Raw genomic sequence first — 15,998 nt, 5'->3', positions numbered from 1 at the left:
TCTTATAAAATAGTTGGTGAGAACTATTTGAGAACTAATTGCTTTTGTATAACATCGATTCCAAATATAACAGGAGATGTCTGGAGAGACCTACCTACAGGTAGAGCAATGAGATGAATAAGTCATGCCAGAAATGGTAGAGAAAAATATAAATAAAAATGTCCGAAACCCCAACAGTGACGTGCTACTTCTCCACAGCGGGTTTCTGCTTTGTTTTCAGCTCTGCGGACTTTGGCTATCCTTAAAAATGGGATGCCGTTCTCTGGTAGGACTGTTTGGGCTGGAGTAGACCAAGCTCTCTGCGGGCATGAATATGAAGACTGTACTGACCATGCTGGCAGATGAGGCAGAACAGAGGAGGCCATGCAGCCTGGTTCCTTGCTGTTGGTGGCTCTCACCCATCGACACGCTGATCTGTGTCCAGCCCCACCTCCAGGGAGGAGAGGGATCAGGACAGCGATAGCAAGGAAGACACACCAAGGGGAACGGGGGAGGGAGAGTCCCTGTGCCCCGCCTCGCTCCAACCTGGCAGCCGTGCTGTGAGGGGACCCAGAGCTGGGGAAGCTGTGAGGACCTTGAGTAGCTGCCATCGTCACCCATCTCTAGCGCCTGCTCTGCTCAGGGAGCTGCTCCTTATCAAAGACGAATATGAACCTGGCCTCTGGGGTGGAGGTGTCCCAGCCCTGAGGCTCCCCAGACTGTTGCCACGTCCCAGCCCTGATTCCCCCAGAGGGAGAGAGCATGATGGAGGGAAGGGAAAGAGAGAGCCGTGGGCTGGGAGGAGAAGCCAGCAGGTGAACCTAGGAAGGGCCAAGAGCAGAGGCCTATCAGGAAAAAGATCAGAAATCGTGCTTGCTAGGTCATGTCTTCTTCCCGGGCAGCCAGGAGGTGAGCTGGTGTCCCACAGGGAGCCCACCCTGGGCAGGTCCTCAGCCTGTTAAGCAATGAGCGCTCCAACCTGTGGGGTCCCTCGGAGATGCTTTTCACTGTCTGATGGGACTCTGCCTTTCTTCATCCAGACTTCCACCTTTCTTCCTAATTGCTCTCTGGAGTCATTCTAAGTGCTTTCTGGGCACATGCGTGCTCCTCCCACACCACCCCCATAGGTGTTTAAGCATGCATTACACACACACACACACACACACACACACACACACACATGCACACGCACACACACGTGCACACACGCACACAGGCACACACACACACATGCACACACACGTGCACACGTACACACACACATGCACACATGCACACACGCACACACATGCATACACAGGTGGGTTCTTCCTCTCTTGCTACTTCTTTGCCCGGCCCTGGCCCCTCGGGGTGTTTGCCTGTAAGCCCTCCTCTGGTGCTGATCCTAGCCCCTTTCACTTGGCGTACAGTTGAGCGGATGGAGTTCTGCACTTTCCCCACAGATCTGCGAGACGGACTAGCAGGAATAGTTCTGATGAATATGCATTCGAGATAAAGCTGCTGCATTTTAGAATTGGAGCCGCTGCAGAAAGTCACTCAATTACACCAGTATTTGGCATTTGCATAATACTTTGAAGTCACCAGTCCACGTGGCTCCGGAGGAAGAAGCGGGGCTGATTGGTGGACGTGTTCCATTTGGCTCCTCATTGGCCGCGATGCGGATGGTCCCTGAGGCAGGACGGATGCACTGAGAGCTGATGTGCTTATGACCCTACTGAGAAGAAGATGAGGGACTTGACCTTGAGCCTGACCCCACTGGGCATCACACTGTCCTCAGGCCTGGTGTGTTAGTGGAGGAAGTCCCTTGTCATTAGAGCTAGACCCCGGCTAAGTCTGGCCTCCTTGCCCCTGTCCACATAGACTCTTCCGTCCAGTCCTGGGTGCTGCTCTGAAAGGCTTCCCAGGAAAAGCATCTTTTATCCTTTCTTGAAAGGAGAAAGAGACGAGGAATGAGAGATGCTGACTCTTCAGGAACCTGGGGAGGGGCAGGTGTCGGAAGGCAAACAGGAGCACACCTGGATGTTTCTCTGACTTATTTCAGACCGGACAGGTGGGATTCGTGCTGGGTGTACAGGGGCTGCTTCCCTTCTTTCCAGGAGAGGGGGCATGTTTTGGTTATGCATGGGCTTCCACAGGGTTCACTGGTGCCCAGTTAATCGCCCTGTGGCTTATATAGCCTTTGAGGACAGGAACCAAACACCCATGAAAACACAGTCTGTATAAACCATGATTGCTCCATTACAAATCAAGTGCTCTCTAAGAGCTGGGGACCTCGGAAGCTCCAGGAGCGTCCCCAGAGCCTGGCTCACTGCCACTGCTGGTGACCAAATCTTACCCATTGTTTTTAATGTTCCAGATGGGCCATGGTCCCCACCCATGAGGCCCAGAGCAGCAGTTCTGTGTTCTATAGAGCCCCAGGGGGCCCTTCAAGGGCGCTGTATTATCATATTCCTGCTTGAACGATTGCAAGAATTTTAGTGACTTAAAGCTACACAACTTTAGCATCTTACAGCTCTGAGAATGAGACTCCCCTGTGGCTCTCACTGGGCTAATATCAAGGGTCACCAGGGCTGTCTTCATTGCAGGAAGATCTAGGGGGCAACCTACCCCCGTGCCTTGTCCACCCTCTCGAGCCCACCCACCTTGCTCTGCTCACGGCCTGCCACTCCATCTTAGGGTCAGCGGCACTGCCTTTCCCTGACTGATCTTCTGAAAGGAGTCTCCTTCTCTCTCCCCTACTCTGCCTCCCTCTTCCACTTCTAAGAGCCCAGAATAATCCCCGCATTTCAAGATCCTTAACCTAACCACATCTGCCAACTCCCTTTTGCCGTGAAAGGTGATATGATCACAGGTTCCTGAGATGGTGCTAGAGATAAATCTGGGGAACCCTCTGCAGTGGGTGGCAGGGGTTGGAGTAGGTTGGTAGATGGCACTCCCCACTCCCAGCTTTAAATGGGTATCTTCATTTGGGTGTCTTCATTGTTTAATATTTGTTTTAATTAGTTATACCATGCAGTAGAAGCACTTTGATACATCATATATAATGGAGTATAAGTTCTCTTTCTTCTTGTTGGCCCTATAGTTATATATAGGGTAACAATGTCTCATCAGTCTACCACCCTTCCTACCCCCATACCCCCTCCCCTGCCTTCAATCCCCTCTATCTGATCCAAAGTAACTCTGTTTTCCCCTAGCCCCACACCCACTGTGAATTAGCACCCACATATGAGAGACATCATTTGGCCTTTGGTCTGGGGGCTTGGCTTATTTCACCGAGTGTGACGGGTGTCTCCAGCCGTACCCAGCCTGCCATTGAGGTGCACTGGGAAACTTGGTTTGAAAGTCTGGAAATGATTTCCTGTGCTAGCCCAATAAAAGAAAAAGAGGAACGCAAGGCCGTGTTCCTCATGCTCCTTCCTCATCTTCTCACTCAGCCTGAAAGTGTCCAAACTTAAAAAAGAAAAAAAAAAAGCCTTTTCTTTGTAAGATGTGGGGACGTGCTTGATGGCAGGCCGTGTCCTTGACGGGGCCGGGTGGGGGTGGGGGTCGGAGGCTGCGCTGTCCTGGGTGTGGAGCATGGGACCTTCCTGGCCACAGCACTGGGCTCTAATGAGCTTTGAATTACCCAGTGACCTGCTGCCCTTCCCTCCACATGTTGTCCACGGTGGCTGCCCACAGACTGTATCATTTCACCTTTCCCAGGGCACAGATGTGAGCAGGCCATTACCGATCTCCCACCCGCCCCCTCTCTCTCTGACAGTAAGCAGTTAGCCTCAGAGCCTTCTAGAGAACTGGGGGACAGGAGCTGTCCCAGCCTGACACAGACCTTGAACTCCATCAGACTTTTCCCCTTGGGAGAAGTGTGACAAGGCTTGGGCCTTCTCGTCAGAGAGTTGGGAAGATCACTATTTGTGGAAGGAATAAGATTGCCAGCCAGTAAGAGGGAGCCTCTGTTGGTGGGACTGGGGCTGCGTGTTTGATGGACACGCAGGTAAGGTGCTGCAGGAATCAGTCCCTCTCCTCCCAGGGGCCGCAAACAGGCTCCCTGCCATCACTCACAGTCACCGCCAACAGCACCCGCTCGGTCACCTGGCGCTGAGGTGTGTGTGTCTTAGGCTCAGGAAGATCCCACCAGCCTCCTCGGTGATCAATCAACCAAAATCATCAGTAGGAAAAGAAGGAAAAGAGGGCAAGGAAAAAGAGTTGAATGGGGAAAACCATTTCAATCTCATTAGCAAATTATGCCTTCGACCAGTGATAAGTCAAGAAGCTGTGAGCATCTCATGGAAGATGATTAACCTTGTGTATTTTAGAGGTCACAGGAATATGAGCTCATTTATCAGGACTTCTTGAGGGAGGGCTGTTGTCCTAATGAATGGAGTTTTCTTCTTAAGCCTGGAGTTGATAAAATCCCTGGGATGGCTGGATATAACCCATGCAGAGAGCGGTTAATATATGACTTTAGGGCTCTCTCCTGACCAGCAGTGCTCTCTCAAGGAACATGTGGAGGGACTGTCCACAGCCAGGGTGAGAGAACCGCCAGTCTTTGCAAACAGATCATCCAAGCTCCTCCTGGAGGCAGGATTTGCTCTGACCACTGGGCTCTGGCTGCAGTGACTTCTAGGAAGAGGGGCCTGGTTTGGAGACGTTAGCTTCTTCATATTTATAGAGTCTGAGGAAACCACAAATGTAAGTATAACAGCAGAAGGAAGATTCACCAAAAAAAAAAAAAAAAACCCACAAAACCCAAAAAGGTATACCATGGGAAGGTTGATAGAGTAACTCCTTGCAGAGGGGGTCCTCTGATTCCAAGGGTTAAGAAGGAAACTCTACTTCTGCTTCCTCCCTTTTTCCCCTGGAAAGTCTTACTCTGAACTGTAACCCCAGTCTGTTATGAAGGTGCAGTAAAGGTAACTTGTATGGCCTTCAACACCATCACCCTGGACAGTTCATAGTGTTTTGCCCTAAAATATTTGCACCCATATATACATGTGTGTGTGTGTGTGTGTGTGTGTGTGTGTGTGTGTGTGTGTGTGTATATATATATATATAGAGAGAGAGAGAGAGAGAGAGATCATGTGCACTCACCTGTGACAAGAGTGACAAAGACAAAGAATATTGGGTTGACTTGAGAATATGTTCCAGGAACTGCTTAAAACAGTGGAGCAACAAACCCACAGGGTTAATCTACCTGGTTGACACATTGGCTTTATTTCTTTATCTCACCTGGGAAGCAGGATGGATGAATGGAAGATGACACATGCAAGTTCTGGGGTCAGACAGACCCTGGCCCAGAGTCTGCTTTGCCATGTTCCACCACTGGGACCATAAACAAGCGACTTAGTCTTCCCAAGTCTAATTTGGCTCATCTGTAAAATGGGGAAGACAGAGAATACCTGTGTCGTTGGGACTGAAGATAATAGATGTAGGTAAAAGAATTGCTTGATTCTGGAAAGCTGTGATTGTTACTTTTAGCTTTGTTTATGAGGAATATATATATATATATCCAGCTTGTGCAAGGCAGCTTACACTGACTTCTCTCCAAATCTCCTGAGAGACCATGAATATCAGGTGGTCCTCTAGGCACTAGGGCCAGGCAAGAAGTGGACTTGCCAGGTTCAGAATTCTGGAACAAAGCCTCCAGCTCATGTTTCATTCAGTGAAGTATTTGTCAAAAACCACGCTTGATGGAGCATTCTGGACAAAGGCAGGTGGTGGGGAAGATGGGGAGTCCTGGCTGGTGGCTGAGGTAGCTGGCTGGTGAGAGGTTGAGCCATGTGAGGTGGAAGAAGAGGAGACGGGCTAGACGGGCTTCATCTCTGCATGGTGATGGCTTCTGGCAAGCTTAGTGGAAGGAAAAAGCAAAAACAGAACTCGGTGGCTACCTGGGCAGCCCATTTAATTCCATTCGAACTCCGTGTTTCTATCCCAGAATCCAGAATCCATGCCTGGACAGCCAGGAAGTGCTGAAGCCAGCTCCCTTCTGGTGACACATCTGGCCTAACAGCTGGGTGGCCAAGGAACTTGATGGGTGGAGGGGCTGGCGGACCTGGGGTGTGAGCCCCAGCTGTCTCGTTTGCTGGTTTACCATCATCAGGAACATCTGGGTTCCCACAGCAGGGGGCAGACCTTGGAAACTTCTTTAAATACTGTGGCCTTCCAGCACTCCAGCTGCCTCCAATGGGGGAGAGGGGAAGAGCCAGGCTGGGGGTCTGGCAGGCCCACAGGGGGTCATTTGTTTGGTAAATTGCAGAATTAGTGTCAGCAAACAGTGCACATCCTGCTGTGATCTTTGACTGGGAAAGGAAGGGGAGAGATGGGTTTGCAGAGGCTCCTCCGCTGCAGCTCTAGACCAGCAAGATGAGGTGCTTGGCTGCCAAGAGAAAGAGCAAGCCGTAGCAGGGAGGAAGGGAGGTGTTTCACACTGTTCCACCAAGTTCTGAAAGTTTTGCTTGGGTTTGGTTTTGGTGAAGTGTTTGTCACTAACAGTGTGTGTATGACACAGTCATTAAAAGCCCAACCTCCAGAGTCCAAGATGCACAGATCCCCAGCTCCCCACCCACTCCAGCTGCTTGAGCCTGGGCAAGTCACCCCCTCCTCCCAGCCTGTTAGAAAGGGCCAGCGCTAGTGTAAATGTGCAGACCATGTTGCACAGGAGGAGAAGCAGGATGGCAAAAGAGTCATCAGTTTAAAAGGGAGCCCAGTGCGAGGAGGGGTTCATGAATTAACTGGCAGTGTTAATGGTTTCCTTATCTTTAAATGGGGATAATGCAGGGCGTTGTGAGATAAAATGCCTCAAGTCCTCAGCACAGTGACAGGTGGGCTCCTCCTTAGTGTTCAGGAAACAGTGTGGAGTCACAGACTGACCAGCCCTCAGGACTCCTAGGAAGCCTGCCAGGGGCTCAAGAGTGGCCCTGTCATGAGCAGCTGTGACCTTAGGGGAGCTAAGTCCCCGGTGCCTCGGTTTCCTCACAGGTCCAATGGGGTGGCCCCAATTCTTGCCTCCAGGGCATCATGGGGATTAAGTGGGTGAGCGAGGCAGCCCCCGGGCTTTCCTGGGGTCTGGCGTCTTCTCTGGGATTTTCTTGGTGGCTTTCATTCATTCTTGGGGAGTTTTTTAAGGGTGAAGTCGTACAAGGAGGTCACCGTTTCACATCATGAGAATGTGGCTCAAAACCAAGTACAGCACCCTTGAGTGTTGCTGTGGCCAAGGCCCTGGTTTGTGTGCCTTTTCAGTGGGCCTCCATGGTGCAGGAAGGGGAGGAGTATGAGAGCAGGCAAAGCCCCCCCCCAAGGTCCCAGGGAAAGCCACTCCCCACTTCAGGCTGGAAGCCCTGGCTCTGCCCATTCCCTCCTACTCTATGGGGTGGTACCCACACTGAGAAAGTGCTTTGGACATTGAGAAAGTTATCTTAACCTGAGTCCAAACAACAGCACTCCCTTCCCCTCACCCAAAGGAATGCCTTCAAAGACTTTTTTTTTTTTTTTTTAGCCTCTGGACTATCTTTTCCACTCTTCTGTGTGGAATGGGGACACCACGTTCCCCGACTCTGTCTTACTATAGAGCACCCTTCCAGCCTATTCAGAGGATGCAGCCTTAATGCAACGTGTATGATCTATGCCCACAGAGAAGCAAGATGTCAAAAAAGGCTATTTGCTTTTAAGTGGAGTCTAGGCAGAGGAGAAGTCACGGATTGCTTGCCAGTGTTAAGAGTTTCCAGGCAAAGTGCTAAAATAGGTGTCAGTGGTGATGTTCCAGAAGAGAACCCCGTCCCTGACTCACCCACCTGTGTGGATGCTTTCTGATTGTGCCAGTGCCCAGCCGGACTCAGCCCCATGAAGGACAGCTCGGGCTGCTATGACCGCCACATCGGGGTGGACTGCTCAGATGGCTTCAATGGCGGCTGTGAGCAGCTGTGTCTCCAGCAGATGGCGCCCTTCCCGGACGACCCCACCCTGTACAACATCCTCATGTTCTGCGGGTGAGTGGAGCTGCCCGGAGGCTGGCCAAGGTGCAAGGCCTTCAGAGCCTGACCCTAAAGTCCTTGTGAATGACTTGCCACCCACGGCCAGCCCTCGGGCTGTTCAGGAGGGAGCATCTCTAGAGTCTGGGTTGGGAGGATCCTTGGGCAAGTCCCAAAGTGTGGGAGCCCAGCCCCGATTACCTGCAAGGGCGAATTAGCTACACAGTTCCCTTAAATCATGGCCTGATTAAGCCAGAATGTTCCAGTGTGTTTTGTGGAACTATGTTAATGAAGGCTTTGTGACAAAAAGCATTCCATGATCTAAAACTTGGGAAAGATTGCATGAAACTGATTAATTATCAAAGGAGTAGCCGAAGCTTCTCCAGACTCAATTCCCGAGGCCCCACGTTTGTGTCCAGCCCTCCTCGGTGACGCAGTTCCCCCATGTAGGCCCTTTATGGTGGGTCCCTCTCACCCACTCGCTCCTTAAGCTGGCAGGAGATCTCTGTGAGGGAACAGGGCGGGCAAGGCCAGCTCATTCCACAGATGAGGAAACTAAGGCCCGTGGGGTTGTCTCTCCCAAGACCGGGGACTTGGTGAGTAGGAAGATTAAGATCAGATTCCAGGCCCTCTCTGATGTTTTTAAAAAAAATTCTGCGATTTTTCTCAAAACTTAAATCTATATCACCGAGTGGAATTATATTTAAAGACATTTTCATGCTATATTTATAAAGTAAATAGATTAGCACATTCTGGTCTACCCATGGTTTTCTTGCCTCCCTCTCCTCTCTTTCTTCCTCCAAGTCAGGCAGAGTGCTTACTCTATGCCAAATACCATGCCGGCCACCGGGCTGCAAAGAGGAGTGAGTAACATGGAGTTTTTACCCTCCAACAGCTTGCAATGAAGATCAAGGCTGGGTGCGGTGATGCCCACCTGTAATCCCAGAAACTGGGGAGACCGAGGCAGGAGGATTGCAGTTTCAACACCAGCCTCAGCAACTTAGTGAGACTCTAAGCCACTTAGTGAGACTGTACCTCAAAAAAAAAAATTAAAAAAAAAATAAAAATTTAAAAAGGCTGAGGATATGGCTCAGTAGTAAAGCACCCCTGAGTTCAATCCCCAGTAACAACAACAAAAAAGGTGTTTATAGTAATAAAACTCGCTAGTTGTTCTAGAAGGCAGTGCCCGCTGAATAATTGTTCAGTGGAGTTATCACGTTGTTTTATTGTATTTTGTTTTTTATTTCTTCACAACTGAGTAATTTCCATATTTAGTTTCTTGTAAAAGCTCATTCCATAAATAGCAAGTTGCTCTAAACTTTAATGTTCTTTATAATAACTAGGGCTGACCCACTTCAATTTATAGAAGTCAACTCAGGCAGAGTTCCTCCCCTTTTTGTTTAACAAATGCGTCCTTGGGCACCTCCTGGTGCAGGGAACCTGGCGGGTGCTCCAAGGTGAGAAGCATCTGGAGCAGCTCCGCTCTCTCCCTGGAGGGGTCTTCAGTGGGACTCACAACTGGGGGGAGGGGGAAGGGGTCCTGAGGGAGGGGAAGCTGTCCGGAGGTTGAGCGTGGGCTGGAGGGGAACCAGCCGACTTCAAAATCTTTCCCAGAAACTCCGTTTATGTACCAATCGAGGAAGGAGCCGATTCACCATTTCCAATGTCCCCGCTCCCAGGCTGCGCTGGAGCCCGGGAATCCTGGAGGAGGGGTCTGAAGGGTCTGTCTCCTGGACTAAGGTGGTGGGCCTCTAGGTGGAGTTTCTTTCCTTTCTTAATCAGATTTAGGCACATGTGTGTGGAGCACTCTCCAAATACTTATATTTTTATATAAAAGACCAGATCACATAGACTTACAGTTAAAGAACTCTGCTCACACCTGCTCACACAAATATGTAAATGATAAATGGGAAAAACTGGCGGTTGAATCACAGGCCTCCTTGGCACCTTTGCTGCTAATAATAGCAACATACAGAGAGTACTAGCTATATATAGGGCTGCGTTCTGAATGTCAAGTGTCTTGGAGCTCAGAGAGGTTACTGAACTGGTTTAAGATTACCAGTGAAGAAGACGCTCATTGCTGTTATGATATGGCTTCTCACTACTTGAAACTACGATCATTTGTCGTTCTACATAGGTCAGAGGTCTTTATATTATTACAACAATTACTGTATATAGTGATAAAGGGTGTTTTAACATCGTGAGCACCTTTAAAGTCTAAATCTGTAATATTTTTAAGGAGAGAACCAAATGAAATCAACATTGTTTTCATTGACAGCTTTATCAAAGAAGTAGTTCTCACCCACCTGAGCTAACAAATGCATGTTCTTTATAATGTAACTACAAGTAAGGTCAAATGATGATTTATGAGTCATTGACCCATGTTTACCAAATTACTATTGCTTTTCCATGACAGTAGCTGTACATTCATGGGGGGCGGGCACCTGGAGGCTGTTCCCAGTTCAGGGTGCATGGTGTAGATGCCCTGCATCTCTTTAGTTCAGGGTGGGTACTCGGGATGGAGGAGGAGTTGGTGTGGGATGATCCTGTGTTTGGAGACATTTCTGAGTTGACTCATCACAGGACCAGATTAGAAAGCAATTAATTTCTTAAGTACGGTGTTGTTCCTTTTGCTGCCTAATTACTCTCCCAACAAATATAGAACCTGGTTGTACAGAGGGCTTGTGAGAAAAACTCTACCATATCTTGGATTTAAATGGTTAACTCATCTTTACAAATTTTTCTCCAATGATTCTTATCCTGACCTGTTTGAGAAATCAGCTGACTCTTAGGAAAGAGAGCACTCCAAAGTTCTGAGAGACCTAACTTTAAAGGAAAAGTAGGAAATTCGGTATGATCACATTTTGGAGAGAGCCTCTATCTACAGGCTTAAGAAACTCCGTTATAAAGGGGTCAGAAGTGAATTGGGGTATTCCTGATCTTTGGCCATTCCAATTCTCTCAAAGGCCTCTCCTCCGGATTCGTTGAGCGGATTGCCAGCGTCGCTCATTGATGGACTAACTTCTTATCTTGAGTTCTCCGCCATGTTAGGTGCATCGAGGACTACAAGCTTGGTGTGGATGGACGCTCTTGCCAGCTCATCACGGAGACCTGCCCAGAGGGAGGCGACTGTGGAGAGAGCAGGGAGCTTCCCATGAACCAGACTCTCTTTGGGGAGATGTTCTTTGGTTACAATAACCATTCCAAGGAAGTAGCCACTGGACAGGTGCTGAAAGGAACATTCAGGTGAGCCTCATGTCCACCTGACACTCTATGATTATTCAGGGCTGTTGGTGGGGCTTTTTCTCTGAATTGCTTTATATGCAACCTAAAGTTCTGTATCTTGGAGCAAGGCAAATGTAAGGTGCGGGAGGGGTTAGGTCCTTCTCTCACCTTTGTGCTTCTCTAAGGTGACATTCTTCAAGAATCCAAGAACTATGCTTCCTCTGGGTGAACAGTAAAGTATAAGTGAGATTTTGCCTTGCTCAGGCGAGGGCTGCAAGGTTTTATAAGAAAGCTACCCCCAAATGCCCCACGTTCCATCTTCCCTCCGAACAGAAGACTCAGCATGTGAGCTGGTCTAGAAAAGCTGTCCCCAGAGTGGGAGCCAAGGACCCCTGGGGTCCCTGAACCCCTGCGGACCCTCCTGCCTTTTCCAGCTGCAGAAAGGCTGCATATTCTTCTCATACTTAAACTCAAACGATACGTTGCCATGAATGGGATTTGATGATGAGAAACTGGTTGCCTTTTATTGAGTCAGACATTCTAGAAACTTGCAACAAATGTACAAGAATGTCCCATCTATCATTAATATTCAATAGACTTATCACTGTGTTTTTTAATCGAATTAATTTTTAGGATTCTATTTTAATTTCTCATACAGAAAATAGTGATAGATGTAATTAGAGGTTTCTTAAAGCTACTTGGGAACTTCAATTATTTCTACAAGCATAAAGGAATCCCGAGAACAAAATACTGTAAATAATTTAGTTGGAATGTCTTGAGAAGATTCTTGGTTTGACCTCTGTCCATATTCTGCCTCGGCTATGGGAATGCCTCTTCTTCAGATCCCACGGGGAATTGCTGTCCAGGAGATGACGGGGACAGGGATGATGGGGACGATGGTGCTGTCATTGTCATAATATGGATCAGCAAGGGAGCAACCTAGGTCTAAACTCTTACAAACAAACTGAGAGGAAATTTCCAAACTAGTTCTCAGAACTGTTATGTGTAGGGACTTCACAAGTGTTTCCCATGTTGGTCTGGGAGCGGTTTGTCAAAGACAAGAAATACGGCTGGAGTCTTCACCATGGTGAAGAAATGAGACCCAGTGTGCCCAGGGCCTGTTGAGAGCGGGCAGGACTGGGATGAGAGGCAGGGAGGAATATTTCCTACCCTTTGCAGAGTAAATGAGGCTCAGGGTGAGGGAAACTTGTTGGTCCAAAGAGAATTTTTACGTTTGTGTTGAAATAAAGATGCCCCACTCGGGGCCGGTCCACCTGACACTCGGAAATGAACGTACACCCTGTTTCTAGGCAAAACAACTTTGCTCGTGGTATAGACCAGCAACTGCCAGATGGGCTTGTGGTGGCCACTGTCCCCTTGGAGAATCAGTGCTTAGAGGAGATCTCCGAGCCCACCCCGGACCCCGACTTCCTGACTGGTGAGTGTGCCTTCCCTCAGCCAGCAAGACCCGGCAGCTGGGCGGCTTCAGAAATCAAGACTCCACCTTGCTATTTTGGTTTCTGTGGTATATGAAGAATGCTCAGTTATTCAACTGAACCCTGTTAGGATCATCCGTATTATCGTGTACTCACCTGCAGAATGCTTGTCCTGAGACCTTTGCCTGCTAAGGATGCTCTGAAAACAGATGAGATCATGGATGCACAGCGTCAGAGGTTTGGGTGGGACAAGCGGAAATACCCAGGTCACAGAGGCAGAGAGAGGAGCCAGACTGTGACTGCCACCTCAGTATCTGTCATGGCTGCTGCGGGGTCCTGGGGAGACTTACGGAGCAGTACCAGGAAATGGAAAATGATGGAGTCTGCTGTCAGCTGACCCTGGGTTTGGATCCTGTGCTGCTTTCAGGCTGGGTGACTGTGACGTTAGACAGCACCGTCTCTCTGGCCCTCGGGGTCCCTTGTCCTGAGATGGGGATGGGGACATCTGGGCCTCTGTGCTGCTCTGCGCCCTTGGGGAACGCGGTGTGGGCGATCAGGAGAACGAGAGCGCAGGGTATGCTTCTCCTTCCTGCCCCTGGGAAGCCTGAGGTGGCACCTCCTGGCAGGTGACCCACGGCTGCACCTAGGATTGAGCATCACCTGCTAGAAGACACTGCTGGCCGGGTCCACTCCTCCATCGCCCAGTCCCTAGCTCATTCTTAATTCCTTACTCTGTGCCCTCCTCCCTTTTCTTTTCCCTTTTCTGAAGAGTGGACTGGGCTGAAGGTAAGCCTCCTGCAGACATCCAGTTATGTTTCCAACTTCAGACCTGACAGGCATTGAGGTAGGTCTACCAGAGGCAGTCCTGCATGGTGATTAACAGGGTGGGCTCCAGAGCCCAACACCCTGCCACAATTCCTCATTGGCTGTGTGATCTGGGAAAGTTTCTTAACTTCTCTGTGTCTCAATTTCCAATAGGCATTATAATTTTTTTCTTAAGGATTGATATAAAGAATAAACAAATTAATATTACTAAAGTTCTTAGAACCGTTCCTAACACATACCGAAGTCTGGGTTAACTGAATCAATGTACTAAGAAAGAAAGAAATTAGTATCAAAATTACCAAATGGTTTCTTCTTCATTGGGAAAAAAACTCAGAAAACAATATATTCTGGGCCAACCATACATCTCTTCAAAAGATGAAAAGGCCATAAAAGACTAACACACACATGCACACATACATACACACATGAACACACACGCACACTCATGCACACACGCAGAAATTAAAATGTAGCCTCTGGACTGTCCCGAAGGCTCTGTCTATAGCATTAGGGAATCTTGTTTCCTGTTGGCACAGGGATAGCTGAGAAGCACCTCCCAGATGTGTGCAAGGCTTGTGCTGGGGTGTGAGGTGGCCCCCACAAACAGGGCAGGTCTATGCCACTACAAACCACTTGCCTCTGCCCCGACCTCCAGCACCCTCCCTCACACCGGATGCCTTATTGGCAGAGGGCAGATTGCAGCTCATTTATCAGGCCAGGAGGATGCCCGGGTGGTTCTGGACACTCCCTGGAGCTCTCCAGGAGGGGCCAGTAGATCAAAGAACAAACTTGGCTCTGCTACTTGGGGAATAAAGAAGAGACCCCCAAATTTGTTCTCCTTCCCAAAGAAACTTCCTTCTCCCTGTGCCCTCGGGTCTCTCCTAACATATCTTACTGCAGGGGGAGGGGGATGTCCAGAGGGGACCCTGCCTTCTTTCCTGGTCCCGCGGCAGTGAAGTCCAGCACTCCTAACAGCCAGGTGGGGGCTCCTCCGGACCCTGCTGCTGTTCTACGAGTCTCTGCCTTTAGCTTATTTGGTCAAGACGTGGAACCACGTTGGCTAAGAGCATGCCTTTCCTTTGACATAAGCAGGGGACGCGCTTGTTTTTAAATACAAGAATGACTCGAAGGATTGATGACAGAAAGGGCTGGCCAAATTTCTTTGATATCATCTTTCTGGTTCTAAAGTCATATTTTAATTGTAACTTTCCTGAAAGGCATACAATGGATCCTGTGTCATTTCACACCCTATTATTATAGGTCATAGTTCCCATAAACCTACAAGCTTGAAGATTTTAAAGCTAAAGTGAGCTTCAGAATCGTCTATAACAGCATCTGCAAGCATTTTTGCTTTGTTTTGTTTTCCAGGAAAAACCCCAGCTCCATTCACAAATGGGTCTGCCTTCAAATATGTTTGGAAAGACCCTCTTCCTTTTAGCAACTTGTATCCCCTTAGCTTTAGAATGAGATTCCTGCAGGAAAAACATCCCTTTCACATTTATCTAACCTAGAAATTCCCAGGCCTCCTTGATCAGAGAGTTCTTTTCATGGACAACCTCTGTTTCCATCCGGCAGAATCAGTTAAAGAACATACTGGAAAACACTGATGCCCGTGTCTCCCCTTCCTTCATCGACAATGCTTCAGCACTCCGAGTTTCACGGACCTCTTCGTTGTTGCATTTTGTGTGGAAATAGGTGAAGGACACCAGATGGGAACAGGCGGTGCTATGTATTCTGAGCTGGCTAGGGGAGGGGACATGGTGCCATGGCTGGTGTTGTGGCAGAGACTCAAGGGCAGGCAGAGGTGTGGGGAGCCTTAGGTGGGAAGGGGACGGTTTCAGGTGGACTGGAAGCTGTTGGTGTGAGAAGCTGTAGGCAAGCTCTCTGGAAGGGACGTCCCTGACACTGATCAGGGGCGCGCGTTTGGCTGTCAGTGGTTGGACAGAGGGCGGGGGAGCGAGAGGTAGAGAAGCTGTGGCTTGTGACAGCTCTGGTGGTCTGAGTCGGTTGTTTCAGGAGATACTGTTGTGGTTTCTTTTCAGCTTGCTAGAAATGGTGGTGGGGCTTCCCACAAGTCTGCCTTGGGGACAGCAGATTGGCGTCCTGGGTGGGTTATTACAGAGAAGGGGGAGGTTTCCTGAGCTGATTGCCACAGATCATGGGTCTGGGTTTCGTTTTCATGTCTGTCTGTCTGGTTTTTGTCCATTTGTGAATTCAGCCTTTCAATGGAGCAAAAGGAGGGAGTGTGGAGATGGCTGAGGGAGGAGGTGGAGGCCTCTGCCCACCCACAGGCCACACCCACAGGCCACACCCACAGGCCACACCCTCAGGCCACACCCTCAGGCCACACCCTCAGGCCTGCTTGGGGCCATGGTCACTGGATCTATTTGAAGATGTGGAGCTCAGGTGCATTGGAACTGCTTCAGGTTCACTCAAGGGAAAAAGATTCTTGGCCTTAGCACTTTGGGCTCAGATGTACTCCTGATATTTCAATAACAAGAGAAAGCTAGTTTTCTCTTCTTCTTTATTTCCACAGCCTGACTTCCTTCTTTCCTTCCTTCCTTCCTTC

General features: G+C 49.2%; 1 protein-coding gene across 8 annotated transcripts in view; it reads left to right on the top strand.

The window, feature by feature from the left end:
* Positions 1 to 15,998, top strand: part of Astn1 (astrotactin 1) — a 282,323-nt gene that overhangs the window by 198,774 nt on the left and 67,551 nt on the right. For all 8 annotated transcript variants that reach the window (XM_078022370.1, XM_040278092.2, XM_040278090.2 and 5 more), the window contains 3 exons: positions 7,795 to 7,961; positions 10,995 to 11,189; positions 12,479 to 12,606. In XM_078022370.1, the coding sequence (XP_077878496.1) occupies positions 7,795 to 7,961; positions 10,995 to 11,189; positions 12,479 to 12,606 (490 nt within the window). The remainder of the gene's footprint in view (positions 1 to 7,794; positions 7,962 to 10,994; positions 11,190 to 12,478; positions 12,607 to 15,998) is intronic.

Source organism: Ictidomys tridecemlineatus, chromosome 10 (assembly GCF_052094955.1).
Source record: "Ictidomys tridecemlineatus isolate mIctTri1 chromosome 10, mIctTri1.hap1, whole genome shotgun sequence".
Taxonomy (NCBI): domain Eukaryota; kingdom Metazoa; phylum Chordata; class Mammalia; order Rodentia; family Sciuridae; genus Ictidomys; species Ictidomys tridecemlineatus.
This window is presented reverse-complemented; position numbering and strand designations above follow the sequence as displayed.